The sequence below is a fragment of the Filicampus tigris genome, chromosome 16 (genome assembly GCF_054856515.1).
Source record: "Filicampus tigris isolate MCC_2025a chromosome 16, RoL_Ftig_1.0, whole genome shotgun sequence".
Classification (NCBI taxonomy): domain Eukaryota; kingdom Metazoa; phylum Chordata; class Actinopteri; order Syngnathiformes; family Syngnathidae; genus Filicampus; species Filicampus tigris.
The window spans coordinates 15,587,210-15,610,466 of NC_141232.1; the positions used below are offsets into that span (position 1 = coordinate 15,587,210).

General features: G+C 42.4%; 2 protein-coding genes across 4 annotated transcripts; one reads left to right on the forward strand and one right to left on the reverse strand.

Annotated features, from left to right (window-relative positions):
* Positions 1-111: 111 nt before the first annotated feature.
* Positions 112-9,309, reverse strand: LOC147134952 (MICAL-like protein 1). 2 transcript variants are annotated; one of them, XM_086055135.1, is made up of 15 exons: positions 8,600-9,309; positions 8,225-8,273; positions 7,486-7,627; positions 4,778-4,824; positions 4,526-4,668; positions 3,892-4,418; positions 3,201-3,396; positions 2,549-2,954; positions 2,232-2,354; positions 1,932-2,061; positions 1,755-1,845; positions 1,567-1,640; positions 1,301-1,415; positions 1,172-1,224; positions 112-1,044 (listed from the first exon to the last, which is right to left on the reverse strand). In XM_086055135.1, the coding sequence occupies exons 1-15, from the start codon at positions 8,797-8,799 to the stop codon at positions 923-925; spliced, it is 2,418 nt and encodes an 805-aa protein (XP_085911261.1). In that variant the 5' UTR covers positions 8,800-9,309; the 3' UTR covers positions 112-922. The 2 variants fall into 2 exon arrangements, with proteins under 2 accessions (XP_085911261.1, XP_085911262.1); XM_086055136.1 differs by having other exon boundaries at positions 1,938-2,061; positions 8,600-9,308.
* Positions 8,701-22,786, forward strand: gga1 (golgi-associated, gamma adaptin ear containing, ARF binding protein 1). Of its 2 annotated transcripts, none has more exons than XM_086055138.1 (17): positions 8,701-8,890; positions 12,400-12,484; positions 12,955-13,030; positions 14,241-14,339; positions 14,445-14,568; positions 14,902-15,002; positions 15,103-15,183; positions 15,300-15,437; positions 15,523-15,604; positions 20,002-20,115; positions 20,197-20,349; positions 20,581-20,654; positions 20,743-20,930; positions 21,044-21,240; positions 21,325-21,494; positions 21,579-21,689; positions 21,765-22,786. In XM_086055138.1, exons 1-17 carry the CDS (start codon positions 8,881-8,883, stop codon positions 21,873-21,875), a joined length of 1,914 nt encoding a protein of 637 aa, XP_085911264.1. In that variant the 5' UTR covers positions 8,701-8,880; the 3' UTR covers positions 21,876-22,786. The 2 variants fall into 2 exon arrangements, with proteins under 2 accessions (XP_085911264.1, XP_085911263.1); XM_086055137.1 differs by lacking the exon at positions 8,701-8,890 and adding an exon at positions 10,796-10,942.
* The last annotated feature ends 471 nt before the right edge of the window (positions 22,787-23,257 follow it).

Here is a 23,257-nt window from a genome sequence, read left to right on the forward strand (position 1 = left end):
TATATATATATATACACACATATTGTATTTCGTAAACACTAGCGCCATCAAGCGGATTTCTTTAAACGTAAAATCAAGTTTCCTGCAAACTCATTAATATGAAACTTCAGACAACTTTTATGGCAACATTTATTACATCATTTTCACACTTACAAGTGAATTAAAAAATATGAACACCGTAGAAAATGTAATTTATATCAGTAGTGAAGTTCAGTTCAAAAAGTGACACTCACATACTACACAGATTAAACAGACTTTTTTCAGAATGTAAACTATATAATTTCTGTATTAAAAATCATTTTGACTGTTTGAAATGCAATACTCAAATTTCCTGCAATGGTGACGCCTGGGTTTTTGTTAGCTGTAAACTATCATCCAAATTATAATAAATAAAATCATGACCTCGCTCATTAGTTAATCTACAAGATGAGTTTCCTTCTCTGAACTGCTGAAATATATATTTTTCATTACACCTGTACCTGCAATAAAATTGATTGCATTTCAAAAATATATACATATACTATAGGATATACTGTACATATCTTTTTGCCTAATGGCATAATTTCCTACGTCATGTTTAACTTACTGTTACGGTATCAATAAAATACCAATGTACTTGCTATATATAGCATTTTTTATAGTCTCACTCATCCAGTTCATGGCAATCCACAAAGGTTGAATTATGAGGCACTACTACTAGACAATATTTAAAACAACTAAGGCAATTTTTTTATTATGCTGGCACAAAAGATATATCTTTAACTGTGATGCATTTCTCAGTGTGCAGCTGCATTGTCATTCACATTACAGTCTAAGGTAAGGGTAAAAATGGGGGCCAACACTTCATCATGTACAAGCATTATTTAATATGATGTCTTCGAAGTTTTCTTCACTTTTATTCTCGTACAGTTTCAACAGGGCTTCAGCTTTTTTTGTCCACGGAGTCTCTGCTGTGCTCGCTTTTCCGGTTCATCTTAAAAACCTTCGAGGGCTTGAACTTTCCTTTTGATTTTTTGAGCTCTTTCAAACTTTCTTTCTGGAGGTCTGACAAGAAACCAAAAAAACATGAATCCCCACAAAACATCAGTCATCATTTCCAACTCACCATGCAACCTTTCCAACAAATCTTGATGAAACATATTTTAAACTAACAAAAATATACATGACATACATTCACCTTGGTTCTTGATAATCTCTTCCGAAAGTGCATCCTCTTCTCGCTCCCTAATTGGGAAACAGAGTTGGATGATTACTTTTCCAACATAAAAATATATTCTGGTATTATTTATTCTCGTTGCACCTCTTCCTGTCTTGATCTAAAATGCTGACGATCTGGTTCCTCTGCTCGATGATGACAAGCAGCTCGGTCATCAGGCTTTGCTCTCGACCTCGATCCTCTTGACTCCAGACACTCTCTGAATGTTTATAAAGACCGCAATGTGTAACATAAAAACAGCTCAAAGTTGTATGCTATATACATATAGCATAATTTTTGACACACACTGGAATTTAGTCTCCAACTCAGCACAAATCGTTGCACTGCATCATCACATGAAATCAACTCACCTGGTTTATTGAGGAGACGTCGAAGCTCATATTCCACATCTGCTTGCCTCTCTTCCAAACTTTGCTGCTTAGTCCTGCCACACAATGTACAATTTGATTTTTATTTGGAATTGTTCCGACCTTTAGTGTGAACAGTTGCCTATAAAGCATTCATACAATACTTTGTCACAGTCCCAAAGGCTACTTACAAATAAACCAGCTCAGTATCTCGTCGCATCAGAAATTGTCTCTCATGGGTAAGAGCAAGCCATTCAGTCAGTAGATGTTCTTCCTCTTTGTCTGAAATGTAAAAGAAATACACGCATTGGCCTCTTCATGTTCAAGGTATTATGTATATTGGTTTTAAAAGTAAATGCGTGATAAACCATAACTCGTGCACTCTCTGAGATTCCTCTCCAAGTCGATGCCTCTTTCTTCAAGTGCCTCGATCTGTTTTTTGACTTGTCTTGTTTCCACCTGTAGATATGCTGCAGAAGCATACTGGTCTGCCTGCACCTGCCAAACAACAAATAAAACCCAGCATTACTCCAAAAATCGACCAAAACATTCATTGTAATCTAAATTACTGACTCATATGAGTCAGCAAGAAGGGGGGCATGGGCAAATGACAATTTATGTTATAAATGAAGATACAAATCAATTTAAATTATAAATTAGCATCATACCTTCCTTTTAATGAGTGGGAATCCATGTCCAGGAGCAGGCGCCCGTCCAGATGTGAGGGTCTGGCATGTTTTTGATTTGGACATTTCTATTTTTGCTTCAAAATGCTCCTTGACTTTGCAAACCTACTGAGATGAAATATTGTAAGGTGCCGTATATACACTTACAACTATTGTATACAAATGACTTGAATGCAAACAAAATCTGTGAATTACACAGAGAAGACTGTATGTTTATGCTTGTATTCAAAACACATCCTTCACTTATGTAAGAGTTATGAACCTATGGGTTTGAGGCAAAGTGACTCCAGCTTCCATACCTTACTTTGTGTTGAGGAGGGTGATTTATTGTCCTCAGTCATGTCAAAAGGCAGCTTTGTACATTTGACAGCTGGCACAGAAAGACTTCTTGGCAAAATGGGACTATTATTTACTTTTTGTGGGACATTGGAAGTTGTTAAATCTGAGCAACCAAGTTGACTGGTATGTCCAACATGTGTGTCTTTGACCTGTTGCTCCGTTTTGACTTCGTCTTCCTCGTCCAGGATCTCACCGAAAGGATTGGGAGGAGGGACTCGTGGTCTGTACCAATACACCTGGCCATTTGGACCACGTTTGGAATGCATGGGGGGCCCTGGGGACTGAACAGGAGGCAGTTGTGTCCAAGGTCCGGGATGGATGATTGCCAGCCATGGATGGTTGGTTTTCACAGGACTTTTGCGGCTCCTGCCAGAACAATTAAAAGAGTGATCATAATCGGTTAACTCTATAAGAGGGAAATAAACAATAGATCAGAGAAAGTTTTCATAGCCCTTCTTTATCATCAGGGCCTTTCAATTGTAAGCCACTGATGGGACAGAAGTAAACAGTATTTCATTATATTATGTAAGAATTTCTATTCAAATTTATTTGAGAAGCTTTCGGGTCGTGCAGTGCAAACAACCATATATGCATGTATGTTAGTTCACTTACATGTGAGATGAAAAAGGGGAAGGCCGACTTTGAGTGGTCTGCTCAGGTGGCGGCTCCTTACTCTCTCCAGTTACTTGCACATAAGGTGACGACAACTCCGAGGGCTCCTCAGTTTTTGTCTTGTCCTTCGGCTCGACACCTGTTGCCAGAACCGATGGCGATTCATCCTTGCCATCGGTTGTCACGTCAATGTTTGCTGGGAATGTCACAGAACAGGGAATATGTGACTCAAGGAAAGGAAAATTTACTATTCTCCCCAAAATAAATCATTACCGAAGCATGGGATCAATATTACATTGGCTGAGTTTGTTTCACATTTTTTGTAGGGCTAACTTTAAAGAAAATGGGAAACAACTGTTCAAAAAGGGGAAGAACAATGGGAATGATCTTCACTTACAGCAGACTACAACTTCTAAGTGTAAATACTTCATCACAAGTTTGAAGCAAGTCATTTCAAGAATCAGCACAATTAATAACAACAATGGTAATGTGATTTATATTTAATACAGAGCAATGGATAATCAGTGTGTCTGTCTATTCTTAATTATTTTCATCTATTTATCTGTATACTGTTGCTGAAAAAGGCGGCCTCATATTTATCGTCTCCAAAAAACACATGCAGTTCAATTTTGTCTGAGGAACAACAAGAAAAAGTACTTGACAGCTGTCAAATAAATCTGCGTTTCCTTACCTGAGGTGCTGGTCACTGTTTGGGAAGGTTGAGTCCTGGCTGCAGAGACAGAAAGCGGCATCTGTTTGGATGCCAGCTGGTTACTTTCTCCAGTCACTTGTACAAAAGGTGACGAGAACTCTGAGGGCTCCTCGGTTTTTGTTTCTTCCTTCCACTCGTAGCTTCCTGCCAAAACCGATGGTGATCCATCCTTTCCATCGGTTGTCTCGTCAACGTTTACTCTGTCCGGTTGAGGAGATGTTGGCTTTGACATGTTGCTCTGAGTGTCAGATGACTCATGCTGTACTGTTTGCTCTATCGCCACTGGTTTATAAACCAGTCTGTCATGTGACTTTGTTTTCTCAGAGTACTGAGGGACGCTGATAAGAGTCAATCCACCAAGAGAGATGCACTCTTCCCATACTTCAAAGTTCTTATCTGCTTGAATATTTGAACCACCTGTTATGTGGTCAGAACAGATGAAACATCCAGCATCCTTCTCTGGAATGTAAAAGCCTGCTGCAAGGGTACCATGGCACACTTGGCATCTGAAAGACAAAAAGGTTGCATGCATCAATGTCTTCACTCAGTAATTGACTAACCTGTAGAAATGCACAAATTTGAAGAAATGTTAGCATTATATGAGCACGCTTACCTGAAACAACTGCGATGCCAAATCTCTCCGCCGATCACAAGTCTCTGAATAAGATGAACAGGTTTGATACAAAAGTGACATACGTTATGTAGACTTCTATCAGAACAAGGATCATCGTTGATGGAGGGTAAATAAGACGGGCTCTGAAAAAAGAAAGCAAAAGGACAACTTGACAATGCAGACAAGATTAGTGAATCAAGAATCTCTTTCTTTCGAGCGTTTTATACGTTGCAAGATTTACTCTTTTATCACCTTGCTTGATGAAGTGATGTGTGAGGACCTGAAACTGGAAGGACCTGCTGCAAAGTCAAGAGAGAAAATGTAAATGATGAAGAAAGATCACATACGAAAAACATGTCTGAGCTGGAGCACAGCCTAGCCGCATCTAAGAGTGAAGATGACATGTCGTATCCAAAATGTTGGTTATGGAGCTGATAAAAAAGGGCTATATCCGAAGCTTGCTGTTTGCACTGCAAAAGATCGAGATTATAAATTAGCAACAATTGACGCTCTGAGAAAGTGATATAAAAAAATAAATAAATAAATAAAATTCCAATGTGATGACATACAAATAAAACTGCCACAAAAAGTACCTTAAAGTGGAAGTCAACCCAAACATATTCTTTTTAAGAATATGTTCACTCTAAAAACAGTTGGATTATTTCACTGACCCAATTTTTGGATTGTTTGTGTTGGGTCAAAATTCTTGGTTATTTCTTATAAATTAACCCAATTGTTGGTTCAAATTAATTATATATTGGATTATATGCCATGTTTTATGTTGGGTCAAAAATCAACCTTACGGGCCCATACACAGGTGCCTGATGTTTACTTTAATGAAGTATGACTGCCGGCCATTACAGCCACCGACATACCGTTCATGTCTACACACGCAGCGTCGTGGTCAAGTCAACAACACTTTTGACATTTGGATTTCTTCATTTTTCACACTGTTTTGGTAAGTACTTCACACATTGTAATCTTTTGAAAACGAGTTGCTTGTAACTGAGCGTGTGTGTTGGACAGGACGAGTGCTGGAATCGTTAAAAAAAAAAAAAAAAAAAAAAAAAAAGTAATTTGTCTGCTGCCATTGTATGATGTGATACTTCACAAGAACTGTGCGTTCTCCAAATAATGTTCCATATTAACTTTATGTGTTTAATGTAATCCACAGGAACATTTCTATGATTACCAGAGTGGTTCCGGTTACCTTGCTTGGAGATTGAAAACTGTTGAGCGCAACTCTCCTCAAGAGGTCAATATAGCTCAACACATTTTTCAAGATGGACCCACAACTCATCACAGCCCGTGTGAAAGTGTGAGGCAGTTGTCTGGTGATGACCGCAAGGAAGCAATGCTTGGTATAAAGCAGTGTTTTTCAAACTGTGTGCCGCGGCACACTGGTGTGACAGATATTGTCAGGTGTGAGGTGGGAAATCATCTAATTTGTGTGCCCGTGCGGTCTAGTAATCATGTCTTTACAACATTGTACTACTCTATCATACCAGCAGGTGGCAGCAGTAGATAGCCAATTGTCTTTGTTCAGAGACAAGAGAATTAGTGACGCATGTTTAACCAAGCAGGCCAGTGTTTCACACTTAGTATCAGGCCCAGACAGATTGACAGACTTTCCACCCAGTGTGATTCATGAAAAAAATATATATATAGTTTAAAGTTTTTGTAAATTATCATGAAATTATTTTTGAATTTGTGTTTCATTGTATTGAATATTAAGAATGGCATAATTGTGGTTGTCTAAGGAAGATCTGAACTTCATATTATTCAGTTTGTCATTTTATTTGAAAACACAATGTGTCGGGACAGGAGGATTGTGCTCAGTGAGAGAAATATTCAGGCCCACCCTGATTTTTCCAGGCCCACCCATTAGTCACGTTCTGGCGCCGCCCCTGCTAAGTATCAATATGAAACATTATAAAATACTTTTTTCTTTGTGTTTATTTAATTCCTATTCAAGACGTTATAACGTCATTCTTCAATGTTTAAAAAATGCTTATACAAACAATATAACACTTATCTTGATAAAATAAGCTTTTTTTTTCCTCACAATTTCAGCTGTTGGTGTGAATTATGAATTAAGCAGCAAAGCGTTTTTGACCATCTCAGTGGGTGGCCATTTCGCCACTTCTGTAGCGACCAATCATGGCTCAGCGTCAGAAAACACTGTGGTGTCATTTTCAGTCGACAGGAGTGGCGAAATGGCCACCCACTGAGATGGCCAAAAACGTGTGGATTTTGCTGCTTAATTCATTCATATTAATCATATTGCCTTGCTTCAACTAGTGGGCCTGCATAGAGCATATTCTTGAAAAAAATATGTTTGGGTTGACTTCCTCTTTAAGTACAGAACTTGAGTTAACTCCCTTATGGCTATGTCCCACTGTTTACTTTGCTTTTAAATACATAATTCTAACGACGTTGCTCAGCTTGACAGATGCAGTGGATATAAAAAGTCTACACACCCCTGTTAATGCCATTTTTTTAGTGACAAAAAATTCAGATCACGATCAATAATTTCACAACTTTTTCCACCATTAATATGACCTGTAAACTTTTAAGTTAATACAAAAATGGTATCTTTTCAAAACGCGAAGTTAAAAATAAGCAAGAGGTAATTTGGTTGCACAAGTGTGCGCAACCACTTATAATTGGGGTGAGGCTGTGTTCAGAATTAATTAATTATATTCAAATTTACTGTATGTTAAATGGGAATCAGCACATACCTGACACCATTTTAATTGGCTTTGATTAACCCCAAATAAAGTTCAGCTTTTCTAGTGTGCTTTTCCTTCAAGGAAAAACTTTTGAAAAGGTTTATCTTGGTCTTGTTTTTTTTATAGTACAAAAAAACTGGCATACATGCTTGTTGAGTTGCTCTCAGAACAATACATAGAAAATCAAAATAGAGAGAGACAAAGAGAGAGATATGCTTCCTCACACACCTTCAGCGAGCCGGCTGAAGTAGTGGTAATACTGGGAGAGGTATGTGGTGACACTCAAATAGTCAGGGACCTTGGTGGCAAGCATTTCTTTGGGGACCAGGAAAGCGGGGATGCCGAGCTTTGTCTCTGCAACCTCAAAGGCCTGAAAACAGTTTATGGAAGGAGACCAACATTCATTGAACCAAGGTACTTATTTTATATCACAATCTCACCACAAAACCCACCAACCAAAAATGTCACAAAAAGTGGGTACACAATAGTTTACAAATTACATTTATTCATTTTGACTTTTGACTAGCGAACATGTGCATACACTACCTCACATATTAAATGTGTTTGTGGATGTGCTCAGCATGAGTCCCGACTGACTTGCATGTTGAATATGTTCATACTGTAAATGCTTTAGTATTTTGTTTGATTTGGGCCATCCGTTAAAGCAGCCATAAGTGACAGATATTGTTAAAATAACAGGATGAGGTTAGCCTGCCTTGTTACTATGTACTTTTACGCTCTAGTGCAAGGGCATTTCATTGTTGTACCTGTCACTATATGTTGCAGGCATGGATAGTTGAACAAAGACATTATTTGTGGCAAATAAATCATTTTTGACAAATTCAAATCAGATCATTTTCTGTGGAGTGGCACACCTCATTTTCTCTCATGGCACAAATCATCACTGCTGTGCAGTTTTAGATGTTTGTTCAAAGCGACACATTTCCAATGTGTGCAAATGACTCACCACTTTGTTGTTTTCATAAACATTAGCTCTGGAGAGGGAGCTGAAATCTCTGGATCAAGATGAATGAAACAAAAAAGACAGTAAAAGCCAATTAAGGAAAACAAAAAGTACAGAAAAAAATGCCTATCAAGAATACAGAGCAGTTGAGCTGACTTCATTTTATTGGAACCACAACAACAAACCCGAGTAATCCAATTTACTCTTAAAGGAAGAGAAGATGTCGAGGAGCGAGATTATGTTGTTGTGAAGACAGAGATTAGGCCTACTGTCAAATCCAGATTAAACAGCATGCTAGAACAAATTCTGTTTTTTGGGGGAACTGCACACCATAGAACCCATCAGTTCTTCACAAATACAAAAGACAAGGCTACTCACATGAGATCTGGGCGGTGTTTGTGGATGATGGCACAAAACGCAAGTCCATCTCGGAATGAGGTGGACAAATTGGTGATTTCCACCTGTGGGTAAGTGGTGCATGTTTGGCTGCACCACTTGAACAAAGCGTCTCTCGATGCCATCGTGTCATGTGTGGCGTTGGACCTCATCACATGAGGGTGGGTCAGCGTGACACACATCAACACAGCAACGTGGAGGCAGAAGGGAACGAGCTCGAAGGCTACATTTAGAACACGCCGTGTCAATACTACACAGACGTTATGAAACAAGGTCAGATGTAGTCACGTTAACACTAACTCATTTCCTCAAGAAAAAAAGCACGCGAGGAAGTTCACAAAAGTCGATCTTCCGCGTTACCTCGAGTCTGCATGTGCAATTTAACCGGTCAAGATTTAGTCAAAGAAATTACTTTTCATCACAGACCAAACAAAAAGTGGAACTGTAGCGCAATCCCAGATCTATTTGCTCGCAGAGGTCCACGAGTGTTGTTAAAAATAAAATCCCCTCAGTGGCTGTCCATCCATCTTGCTGTGCGCCACACTAGGTGAACCACGTAATAGCTGCCACTAGAAGGAGACAAAACGCTGTCGCAAGATTTTTCTTTTTTTTGCTTGTCACAAATTGTCTTCGTGTTTTTTGCCTGCATTTTTAGTATATATATATATATATATACACACGTAGATTTTTTTTGTAGCAATGATGGTGTGCTCTTTGTAAATACAGGGCTCGTTGTAGTAACATGCTCTTTATGCTTGCTTAGTGGACCTTTGGCCTAGTGATTGGCCATTGTGATGTCAAGCAAAGGTCCAAAGGAACATTTCAGATGACAAAGCAGAGGGACATACAAAGCTTGAATATTGTCTCGTGTCAGGCAGTCAGCGTGTGGAGTGACTGGGTGTGAGTTGTGGCAGACAGCAGCTCTTGAAGGGATGTGCATTCTACCGCTCATGGGAAATATGTCGAGCATCCGTCAGCAACTGCGTCATCCTTAACAACATACAAGGGACTTCGATACTTGATATGACCAAACCACTGTCATCAAATTATGTCCAGCTTTATAAATTTAATTTCCGTTTTATACTCAACATAATCAGAAGATTAATTTGCAGCACAGAAAATGTTTTAATTGTTCAATTCAAATTTAAAAATGGGTTTCGTTGCAGTGCAAATAATAGTTAAAGCAACACTGTCATATGTCAGTCTTTGCTGATTATGGCGGCGGCATGTGGACAAAAGCGGTAGTGTTTTGCCAAAAGTCAACCACATTTCCCATGCGCGCCAGCGCGTAGTGACGTGAAATCCTGAGCTCTCGCTGGCCTGCAAGTTGGACTGAATTCGATTTCCAGTGGCTGTGTGAAAAATATAGCAATGGGGTAATGAATCTATTTGTTTAAACAATCTTTTTTTTTTCTTTTGGGGCTTCTGCCATGACACCAGTAATAGTGCGTAAGACGTTCGAATCGACTTCCGTCCTTATAGCGAAAGGAGGAAGTATGCTGTAAAGCAATTCAGGACATTTGTATTTTTTGTGTGTGTGTGCGCCAGGGTTGCTCCCATCCTCCTCAAAGTTGCTTAGTGCCAGTAAAAAAAAATACAGCCCCCCCAGTCCCCCTCCCGCCCCCCATCCACGGCAGGACAAAAGTATCATTCAACTACTTGTAAGTCATCAAAAGAGTTGTGGCAAAAATGTATTAAGGTCGAATTCTTGCCCAGTGCTGCTTTAACTTGTGATTTAAAGACAAAAATGTTATGCATTTTAATCAGTCGTTAGTCAAATCGTGATTTAAATGCTTGACCCACACGCAACCACAAAACGTCGGATTTAAAAATGGAATGGAAATAAAATGGAACCAAATGCAGATTTTCTTAATAAGTCTTCACTCCAGGCTTTAACTTTTATTTACAAACGAGTCAAACTTCCGGTAGAGTGACGCAGTTTTTACAGAGCATAGAGTTACGACTACTTCAATTAACACGCGTGAAAACACTAAATACTGTACTAAATACCATCATTATCTTGTTAAAAATAAACCGTTTTTTCCCCCAAATTTCAGTTAAATAATAAAATTTACGTCATACTTAAATAATTTACAATGTATTTTGACTTTGAACAATACTGTATATAAATTCAGTCCAATTCTAAACACTCAGACGTGGTCGCGAGGTACAGTTGTTAACGTTGAAGTCTAGTTCTTGGAGTTCTATGCTATCTCCGCCCCTACGTGCCTTTACGTGCCTCGTCACGAGGCAGACGCACAAACGACATAAAGCTCGCTGTGATGGCTGCTCCTCCCGATTCGGAGAGTTTGGAGTCTCGCATCAGTGAGTATTTGTGCTTAAATAAACGAGCTTTATTGTCGGATGGTCACAGAACATACATAATATAATATCTGGTACAAAGTGTGAGGTGTCAATGTTGCTTAAGTGAGCAGCGAAGGGGGTTCGGTGACACACGGGATGCTAACCTAGCTTGACAGTTACCTTTACCTGGCAGCTGTCAACACAGCACAAATTGGCGTACTTTTTGCATCATGGCTTGATTTATTTAGCACTGTGCTACGTGACAGGGCGTCTGGGACTCTCGGGTCCAATAATGCGGCTTACTTTGAGCATATTACTGCTGTTGATCCGTAAGAAACTTCTGGAATTGACCGAAATATCATCGAGACCACACCGCCAAAGCTAGCTGACGTTGACGTTCATTGTAACTTCAGGTTGGCTGCTTGCTTTTAGAAGCGAATACCTAAATCAATGCTCTGCCGTCGTTATTTAGCCATGCTCGTATTTTACATTGAGGGAACAAAAATCACGAAACACCACCAAAAAAAAAAAAACGTCACCAAAAAATGGACATACAGGTTATTTATGCACTTCATGCCATCTAGTGTAAGAGCTTTTAATTGTTGTGTTATTGATTTTAAAACCAAGGTGCTGGATTTGACATTTGTGTAATTTTGAATCAACATGTAAAGCTGATATAACATGGAAGCTTATCAAGAAAAGCCTTATATATGGAAGTATACCACCGCTGTTGCCTGTGTGTAGCAAGTGAGGACTAGGTGTAAGGTGTACAGTGATGTGTCCTATAGGTGATGATGACTCTCCGAGCTGCATGATAGAGCAGCAGTATGGTGTCGCTGGAATAGATGGCTGAACAAAGATACATCATTTATAGTAAATAACTTTAATATCAATTCAATGACATTGGATATTTTTTTTTGCAGCACACCTGATGATTTCTCGACTTAAATTAGGGCTGCACAATATTGGAAAAAACACACTAAATGTGATATGCAATATAGGTGTTGAATAGTGCGATATTGATATTGTCGTTGTATTTAAAATGTACAGTACCTAAATAAATTATGTATGTATGTATGTATTTATGTATGTATATTAAATGTTAGTAATAGCTGCCACTAAATGTTAGTAGAGTTCAGGGATCAGGTTACATCTGACGGGGCCATTATCACCATGACAATATTTTTTTTGATATATTGTGCAATGTTTGTAAATGATCCAATTTTCCACATTTTATGTGTTTACTGGCTGTCACATGGGACTGAGAATCTGACAGTTTACTGAAAAACACCCCAAAACCTTGTATGTCAAGCCTGATGGCTAAACAAAGGATTCTTGACTATCTAAAGATGACGTGGTGCACAACATTGTAACTGCTCTACTGTGTTGAAATCTTTTGTTGACAGCAGTCTAGATATAATGTAGTATATGGACCATTTCATCCACTACTTCTGGTTTTTGACTGTTTGATATTTCAGACAGAGCAACCAACCCACTGAACAGGGAAACCGACTGGAGCAGCATCAATGCATTCTGTGAACAGCTCAACAATGATTTGGAGGGGTAAGAGGAGGGGACAGGACATTGACTACGTTTCCATGCAGTCAATAAACCTTTTAAAACCCGAATATTGGCAGTATTCAGGTTTTTAAAAGCCATGCAAACACATGCAGTAACCCAAATATGCCCTTATTCTGATTTTTAAAATTCCGAATATCATGCCTGGGTTACTCCTTTTCAGAAGCAGAGCCAAGTGTTTATTTAAGGATCCCAATTAGTCTCTACCAGTGAAGAGACTATTCTTCCTGGCGTCCACTCACAATTAATAAAAAACTAACAATTACAAATGGTATATTTACAAATCATAAACTGTGTTTAAATGCAGACAATAAACCTTATAAAACCCAAATATTGGCATTATTTGAGTTTTTAAAATTCATACACACTTTTGTCCGCCCACACAGTCAAGCAAGGCAGCAGTATTATGTGATGTAATTGTTGATTGAAGTCTTTGTTTTTGTTTTGTGTTGCAGACCTCAGCTGGCCACCAGGCTGTTGGCCCACAAGATCCAATCCCCGCAGGAGTGGGAGGCCATGCAGGCTCTTGTGGTAAACGCCGATTTCTAACAGTTTCTGTCAGAATTAGCTTATATGGTATGGATGCTCCCTGTTTAAAGAAGCCTTTCTTTTACAAAGAAATCCCTCAAAATAGCTTCATCAGAGCTCTAACAGAATACGCCTTTGTGTCGAGCACAACAGGGTGGGAAGAGAGAGTGTCCGGTGTTATGCTCCAAACCTCTACCATGACAATCCTGGTCTTTCCTATGTACTGGATCCGGTTTATCGAGCTCCCCATTCCTGATCTGGCAGCTTGATATGCTTGTTTTACCAGATAACTCTGCTTTTCATTTTAGGCTACACCTCAGGCCTAAGTGCCCAAATCAGTTTTTCTGCAATGCATGTATGGTGAACCATCACATATTCTAATTTCTGCATTTGCAAATGTACATATATACACAGGTAAATATATTTTTTGGAATCCATCCTCTTCTATTCACTGAAAACCTCACTTATGAACTGGTTTTGTGCGCATACCAAAGCAATGCGTGTATTAGGGTTAGAGCCATGTGGCGTCTTGGTGTCAAGGAACTATGATGACGTGAGCTGAGGAGATTGATTTGGACAAACATGCTTGCTGCCATCTAATGGCTTCTTGGTGTCAAGGAACAGTTAAAGTGAGTTTAGGAATTTCATTTAGACAAAAATAGTACTTTGCCCTTTTGTGACATCTATAAAGATGCAGATGTCACATGATTCATTTGTTTTTGCCGCCACATTGGCAGTGATAAAATTAGCATTTATCAGTGATAATGCGGCACAGAGGAATTAGATCAGTCAATCTGACTATTACAAGGCTTTTGTTTACGGCATCACTCCACGTCTTAATCCTTCTGCCGCTTGCTGGAAAAAAGAGCGGCTCACTGGAACGCACCAAGGCAACCGCACCTTGACCGGCCTGCCTTGGCTTAATTGCCTCAGTAGATGCGTTGGACAACCAAGGGTCACACTCCGCCATTCACGCAGATATCATCACATCTCTTGAAGACAGAATACTGGCAGAAGGGCTTTATTCCCTCCATTTCATGTCTCTGACAAATGTGACGTGGAGGAAGGGTGGATAAATCCTGACTCGAGCAATACGGTGTCAATTTGGCTAGCGGTACATGCCCTCACCGACCATGCATGAAGTAATCCTGCATGCTCTCATGAAATCCATTGTTAAGCTTGATTTGGTCTAATGCGCATGCTTCTCCACCAGGTTCTGGAGTCTTGTATGAAAAATTGCGGCAAACGGTTTCATAACGAAGTGGGCAAGTTCCGCTTTCTTAATGAACTTATAAAAGTGGTTTCGCCAAAGGTAGGATATCTTCTTGAGGGTCTCTCGTGTGCACATTCCTGGATGCTTTGAATCCCACACAGTGCATGTGATGTGAGCTGTATATGTGTTATTGTTCTCACACAGTACCTGGGTTCACGCTCACCGGAGCCAGTGAAGAAGAAGGTCTTGGAGTTGATCTACAGCTGGACGTTAGGGTTGCCTGATGAGGCCAAAATCGTAGACGCCTATCAGATGCTAAAGAAACAAGGTAGGAGGCGGCGTATGGAAAGCCATTTGAGATTTGACTTAATAACTTGAATGTCCAGCTCAAGGTTCATGTACTGGTATGCTCTGCAGGCACACTAGTGTTCGTAAAACAACTTAGTCCTATTAGTAGTGTTTTGATTTTGTTTTTTTCACTATTGCCTTCCACTCTATGGCTTTTCTGCAGGACAATTATGGCATACTAGTAGGACAACTACATGTAAAAACAACTTTCCACAGAGGCTGCCTACAATTCAATACAAACTATACCAATTCCACAGACGTATAGTTAAGGCTGTGAAAATTAAATGACTGAATCGTTTTTCTTCATTTGCAGGTATTATCAAACAAGATCCAGAACTGCCCCCTGATAAACTACCTAATCTTCCTCCACCCAGACCTAAAAATGCTATTTTTGAAGATGAAGAAAAGTCTAAAGTAAGAACCCTGTAACCAATAGGTGGACATATGGCTTTTCTGCATGACAATTTCGCCCACTGCCACAAGTGCTCTTGCTTCCTCCTCTTGGCTTCTTCAGATGTTGTCTCGCCTGCTGAACAGCTCGCATCCTGAAGACTTGAAGGCCGCCAACAAACTCATCAAGGAAATGGTCCAAGAGGTAGCGCCAAAACAGCAGTGGGAATCCGTTTTGTCGTTTAATTACAAAGAACTTGTGCACACGGAGATAGTCGTACAGTTCATGCCTTTTGTGAAGTCACTTTTCATTTGTTGTAGGATCAGAGGCGAGCAGAGAAGGTGACCAAGCGGGTGGGTGCCATCCAGGAGGTAAAGGAGAGCATCACTTTGCTGACTCAGCTCCTGCAGGACTACGACGCCAACACCACAAATCAGAGCAACTCTGAGCTCATACAGGTGAGTGCAAAGAGTGTCACCTGTCATCTTTTTTTTAAATGTAAGTTGAAACACGATTTTGATCACAAGCATGTGTTGTTGACAGGACCTTTACCAGCGCTGCGAAAAAATGAGACCCACACTGTTCAGGTTGGCAAGTGATACGGAGGATAATGATGAGGCTTTAGGTGAGCTTCATTATTTCTCTATAATGAATAATTTTATTGCAGTTGCCCCTAACCTGAAATTTTAGGGGCGCAATTGGAAAATATAGGGGCACACACTATAAATCTTTATTTTTTATTTAAATTTTTTTTTTTTTTTTTTTTTTTTTTTTTTAAATAAAAGTTCCCCTGGATTCATCTTCAATTTTTTTTTTTTAAATTGCTCGACAACATTACAAAGTCCATCCATCCATTATCTGCTGCTTATCCGAGGTCGGGTCGCGGAAGCAGCAGCTTCTGCAGGGAAGCGCAGACTTCCCTCTCCCCAGCCACGTCTTCCAGCTCTTCCGGAGGGATCCCAAGGCGTGCCCGGGCAAGCCGGGAGACATAGTCTCTCCAGCGTGTCCTGGGTCGTCCTTGGGGCCTCCTGCCGGTGGGACATGCCCGGAACACTTCACCAGGGAGATGTCCAGGAGGCATCCTAGTCAGATGCCCGAGCCACCTCCACTGGCTCCAATCTCTAAGGAAGAGCACCCCGGACACCCTGTGAAGGAAACACATTTCGGCCGCTTGTATCCGAAATCTTGTTCTTTCGGTCATGACCCACAGCTCATGACCATAGGTGAGAGTAGGAACATAGATCGACCAGTAAATTGAGAGCTTCGCCTTTCGGCTCAGCTCCTTCGTCACCACGACAGATTGATAAAGAGTCCGCATCACAGCAGACGCTGCACCGATCCGCCTGTCGATCTCCCGTTCCATACTACCCTCACTCACGAACAAGACCCCAAGATACTTGAACCCCTCCACTTGGGGCAGAATCCCATCCCCAACTTGGAGAGGGCACACCACCCTTTTCCGACTGAGGACCATGGTCTCAGATTTGGAGTTGCTGATTTTCATTCCGACCGCTTCGCACTCGGCTGCGAGATTTGGAGATCGCGACTTGAAGAAGGTAACAGTACCACATCATCTGAAAAAAGCAGAGATGCAGTACTTAGGCCACCAAACCGGACCCCCTCGACTCCTCGGCTGCACCTAGAAATTCTGTCCATAAATGTTATGAACAGAATCGGTGACAAAGGGCAGCCATGGCGCACTCCAACCCTCACTGGAAACGAATCCGACTTCCTGCTGGCAATGCGGACCAAACTCTGACATCGGTGGTACAAGGACCGAACAGCCCTTAGGGTGCCTCGGTACCCTGAATTCCCGAAGCACCCCACGCAGAACTTCTTGAGGGACACGGTGGAATGCCTTCTCAAGTCCACAAAACACATGTACACTGGGTGGGTGAACTCCCATGCACCCTCGAGGACCCTGCTGAGGGTGTAGAGCTGGTCCACTGTTCCACGGCCGGGACGAAAACCACATTGGTCCTCCTCAATCCGAGATTCGACCTCCCGACGGACCCTCCTCTCCAACACCCCGGAATAGACCTTACCAGGGAGGCTGAGGAGTGTGATTCCTCTGTAATTGGAACACACCCTCAGGTCCCCTTTCTTGAAAAGGGGGACCACCACTCCGGTCTGCCAATCCAGAGGCACTGTCCCCGATGTCCACGTGATGTTGTAGAGGCGTGTCAACCATGACAGCCCCACAACATCCAGAGCCTTTAGGAACTCCGGGCGGATCTCATCCACCCATGGGGCTTTGCCACCGAGGAGCTTTTTAACTACCTTGGCTACTTCAACCCCAGAGATAGGAGAGCCCACCTCAGAGTCTCCAGGCTCTGCTTCCTCAGTGGAAGGCGTGTCGGTGGAATTGAGGGGGTCTTCAAAGTATTCGCCCCATCAACCCACAACGTCCCGAGTCGAGGTCAGCAGCACCCCATCTCCACTATATACAGTGTTAATGGTGCACTGCTTTCCCCTCCTGAGACGCCGGATGGTGGACCAAACTTTCCTCGAAGCTGACCAGAAGTCATTTTCCATGGCCTCACCAAACTCCTCCCACAGCCGAGTTTTTGCCTCAGCAACCGCCGAAGCTGCATTCCGCTTGGCCAGCCGGTACCTGTCAGCTTCCTCCGGAGTCCCGCACGCCAAAAAGGCCCGATAGGATTCTTTCTTCAGTTGGACAGCATCCCTTACCAGCGGGTTCGGGGATTGCCGCCACGACAGGCACTGACCAACTTGCGGCCGCCTCAACAATGGAGGCATGAAACAAGGTCCACACGGACTCAATGTCGCCCGCCTCCCCTGGGACGTTCCTCCCAATCTGGCCCCTCCAGGTCTCACTGTCATTGCCCACGTGAGCATTGAAGTCCCCCAGCAGAACGATGGAGTCCCCAGGTGGAGCGCCCTCCAGCACACCCTCCAAGGACTCCAAAAAGGGTGGGTACTCTGAAATGCTGTTTGTTTCATAGGCACAAACAACAGTCAGGACCCGTCCCCCCACCCTAAGGCGGAGGGAGGCTACCCTCTACCGTCTACCGGGGTAAATCCCATTGTACAGGCACCACGCCGGGAGGCAATATGTATGTCTCCACCTGCTAGGCACCTGTTTCCCTGGGCAACTCCAGAGTGGAAGAGTAGCCAACCACTCTCAAGAGGACTGGTACCAGAGCCCAAGTGGTGTGTGGAGGTGAGCCCGACTATGTCCAGCCGGAACTTCTCAGCCTCACACATCAGCTCGGGCTCCTTCCCTGCCAGAAAATTGACATTCCATGTCCCAAGAGCTAGTTTCTGTTGCCGGGGATCGGACCGCCAAGGTCCCTGCCTATAACTGCCGTCCAGCTCACACGGCACCCGACCCCTTTGGCACCTCCCATCAGTGGTGAGCCCATGGGAAGGTGGACCAATGCTTCCTTTTCGGGCTGAGCCCGGACGGGCCCCATAGTTGCATCCACCAGGCGCTCGCCAACGAGCCCCACCCCCAGGCCTGGCTCCAGAGGGGGGCCCCGGTGTCCCACGTTCGGTCAAGGGAAAACCTGATCCATTCACTTTATTCTTCATAAGGGGTTTTTGATTTGAGCCGTGCTTGGTCTGGTCCCTCACCTAGGACCTGTTTGCCATGGGTAACCCTGTCAGGGGCATAAATACCCCGACAATTTAGCTCCTCAGATCATTGGGACACAAACCCCTCCACCACGGTAAGGTGACGGCTCATGGAGGCGACATTAGAAATTTTTTTAAAAATCAGATGATTTTCTGGAAGCGTTCTTATTACCGGTACATTATAAATGCGACCTCGGTCTTGTCTGCTGTATGAATACATGCGTCGCCAAAGTGACCCGCATGCGCAGAAGAAGAGACGATGTCACCCCCGACGTTGTGTTTGCGTTAGTAAATGTGGTCCAGCATGTCGGGGGCATTTATACAGTGAAGCGATTACGTAGGAGGTAGACAATAAATTACAGTATTTGGGGGAAATTATGAGGCAAGGCTTTTATTTATCTTATTTCATGGAGACATCACTAACAATGACGTCACGTCATAACCGTGCGGAAAAAATGTATTGATCTGAACCGTGGCTGAATTACTACTCTCACCATAAATGTTCACTTTATGCTTCATGTTCAAGTGGGATTCAATTAAAGTAAAATATAAAGTCAATAGTGTTACTCAAAACAACTTTGCAGATTCGATCCCCCTGCTGCCAGCACTTTCCCTCCGCCTGGACGCATGTTGGGCTCCGGATGACATAAATGTCAGATATATGCGACCTGGCCGTTCAGACCACGGTTGCATTGCAAAAAATCGGATACGTATCCGATTTAGGACCACATATAAAAGCGACCCAGGTTGGATTTAAAAAATCGGAATTGAGCCGTTCAGACTGTCATAAAAAAAAATCAGATACAGGTAATGTATCTAACACATAATGACTTTACACACAAAACCCAGTAGAAATGCAAAGTGTTCTACTTCCGTTTTCATTTTGTTTTGTGTAAATTGGGTTACTCTCATAGTAAAAGTAGTGCCGATTGTAGTCTTGTGATCCCTTTCCAAGGTTCAACATGTTGTGTCTTCCAGTTATCACAAACGCTACACTCAAATAAGTTGTTCTGTCTGCCACTGTCTATGGGCAATTTCTCTTGCACTGGCTTCCTGAAAAACTCAATGATTGCATGGAGAAATAAAAGAAATACATCTGAGTAGATAAGTAATTTTTACATTGGGCATGAATATCAGCAAGTAGCCATCAATTTGAATTATCAGTTATTGTTGAGTTGCTTACCCATTATTGGCAAGTAAGCTTCTGTATTTGCACAAACACGCAGTTGAACATCAACTGTAAAAGTGCTTTCAGATCAGACTCTCGAAACAATGACAAGGAACGCTGGGTGCTGCAGTACAAAGCCCATTGCGGATCTAACAACAGAAGCCACAAAGCCGTTACTCAGCTGCAATCCACAGCTTTTGTGCGCCTTATCGACACAGTGACGACAATAAAGAGCATCTTCTCTTGGCTTTCCACAGCGGAGATCCTGCAGGCCAATGACAGCCTGACCCATGTCATCAATTTGTACAAGCAGCAGGTGAAAGGGGAGATTGTGAACAGCAACAATGCATTAAACGCACAAAAACAGACAGGTTGGTGAAGCATTGTTAGGTAGCGTGGTCATGAACACATTCATTTCGGATTTGTTTTTCTCAACTGAACTTTTCACCCAGCAATGGGCACGGCACTGCTGGATCTGTCTGGGTTGGACACGTCGCCCCAGTCGCCCCCCTCCTTCCCAGAACTTCCTACTCCAACCGACAGCCTCAATGCAACCTCGCAGGAAACTGGCATCTCCCTACTTGATGATGAGCTCATGTCGCTTGGTAACCACACGTCTAATTAACTCATTCACTGCCAGACATTTCAGTAACGTTTGAAAAAATGTGAAAATAATATAAATCAATTCCTGGGATTGAATGGCTGGACTGTGAAAAAATAAATAAATTCGTCAATGGCAGTGAATGAGTTTAAAAAAAAAAAAAAAACACACACACACACACTTGAGGGCAACTGAGACGAAGCACTCAAACATTTTGTGGTGTTGTCTCACACAGGTTTAAGCGAAGGAACACACACTTCTAACCCTACCTCCCAGCCAGAGGATTCCACAGCCTGGGACTCCTTCCAGGTGTGTGGCAGGGAGTTGATGAAACAATCCATTTATTTATATTTGGTGGGGGCTTAAAATACTTTGTTTTCTCAATTTCTCTCTCAAGTCATCCGACAGTATCGATGTAGACACCCCAGCAGCACCCAGTCTGCTCCTGAGTCCGGAACCTTCCTCCCACTCGCACCCCGTCTCTCCCGCGTCTGCTCCCAGAGGCTCAGTCCTGGATGAGCTCGACTTACTAGGAAAGACGCTGCTGCAGCAGTCCCTCCCTCCCGAGGGCCTGCAGGTCAAATGGTACAGTTCTTAAAAAAAAAAAAAAAAAGTGTGAAAGCATCTCTTCAGCATTTGCCTCTTGAACTGTCTAAGAAGTCCCATAGAGGTTAATCGCTCATTGTGCCTGCATGTAGGGACAAGCAGCAGGTCAAACCAACCCTGAGAGATCTACAGAGCAAGTCGGGGTCGAATATTACCCCCAACCCTATCCCAGTCTTCAGCTCGGATCGCCCCGCGCTGCCCCTCCCCTCTGAGGCCATCAGCGTTGCGAATGCCACTGCTGAGGTCTCCCTGGCTGATGTCTTTGTGCCTCTAGAATCCATTAAACCTAGTAAGACCACTTATATTTCTTTCTTTTTGTTCTACACGATTTCAATCTTCTCTCCCGCTGTCATAACATGGATTCTCCCACCAGGTAGCCTGCTGCCTGTGACTGTCTTCGATGGACACAGTCTGCGGGTTCTCCTCCACTTTGCCCGCGATTCGCCGCCATCTCGCCCTGACGTGCAGGTGGCGATCATCTCCATGCTGTCGTCTGCTCCCGTGCCTGTCACAAACATTAGCTTACACATCTCTGCTCATAAGGTCAGTGAGGATGTTTTTTTTTTTCTTTTTCGTTACTGCGAGGAGTTGGTGTCACATTGTTAAATATATTTATATCACCTGCAGTCAATGGCAGTGAAGTTGCAGCCGCCATCTGGAACAGATCTCCCGGCGTTCAATCCCATTCTTCCTACTGCTGCTGTCACACAGATCATGCTACTGGCAAACCCAGACAAGGTACGCCCAAGTGTTGCCAGTTATGTCCGCGCTATGAATGCATCCTTGACACCTTGTTGCGTTTGTGTGCTTTAGGAGAGAGTTCAGCTGCAGTACAGATTGAGCTTCACCTTGGGTGAGCAGGTGCACAATGAGAGTGGCAGTCTTGAGAACTGGCCTGCTCCGGACACGTGGGGGAACCTATAGCGGCGAAATCCAACATGACAGACTCTTGTCCACCAAACTCTACTCTGCATTAACACTCCGTACCTGCTCTGATTTATTTTTTGGGAGCGGCTGATTTGTTTGTTTTTTCCACGCTTTGACTCCTGCTCATGCTCTGTGTGTGCTTTGCTTTAACTGACTGCTTCTTAACAGCGCCTGTCTTTTTTCATTCTTTTCAACTGTGCTCCAAATGAAGAACTGACATTCACTACTGCATGTGCATATCTGCTTCAGGTCATTGGCCTTGAGCAGAACGTTGGACTTTGTAGATTTGACCTTCATCTTTGCATGCTCTGCCATCATGACGCGTCAAGACAAAAAGGACATAAGCGTTACCTCTTCATAGTTTGTCAAACCAAAAACTGCTGAGTCATTGTTTTTTCTGTCTTGTCAGTAGGGACTTTCCTTTTTTGTGTCATGAAAAAAAAATTACTGTGACATTGTTGTGTATTTTCTGCCATATGTGCCTCTCTCTCAGTTCTGTTTAACTTTTAGCACATTTGTTCTGTAACACATTGAATTCAACAAGTGCAGTGCATCATTATATTTTAATGTACATTCATAAGGTTTTTTTGTTTTTTTTAGTAGGATCACCATTCAATTGTGACAAACCATGGCTCTTGATATATCATCATTACATGAGTAAAAGTAAAACTGAAAATGCATGAAATGGTTTGCTAACCAAATTGCAACCTGGAGCTTGGTGTCCCTCTCAGACATCGTCATTTGAGCTCTACAGAGTGACTCCTTCCTCACTTTCCTCTGCTCCCTCCTTCTTAGTGTGACTGCTTTGTAAATACCAATGTACATTTGACCTGTGCAAAAGCATAAACTGTGCTAAGATATGATGAAGGAGTAATAAAGGTTTTGGTGGAGGTGGGGACTAATTTAAAGACTGGTGCAGTAAGTTTGTGTTCTTGACGCTAAGCTATTACTATTGCTACTATTACTACTCTAGGGCGGCCATTTTGTCACTTCTGTTGACTAAAAATGACATCACAACTGCTCAGGGCTCAGATAACGACCAATCACGGCTGACCTTTTTTCTGAAGCTGAGTAGTGATTGGACGTTACCTGAGCAGTTGTGATGTCATGTTCAGTCGACAAAAGTGACTAAATGGCCGCCCCATGGGTAAAAATGGGTGGATTTTGTTGCTTAACTCATATTCCACAAACTCAATATTAATCAGAATGCTGTGTTTCAACTAGTGGGCCTGCTACTTTTTAATTGTATACAAATGATTGGATCTCGGAAGTGACAACTTTGAAACCAAGTAAACATGTATACAGTACTGCTATGTGGTAGTAATGTGTTTTTAAATAAGGAAAACAAGACTATTTCATCACTGTGCTGTGAAAAACGT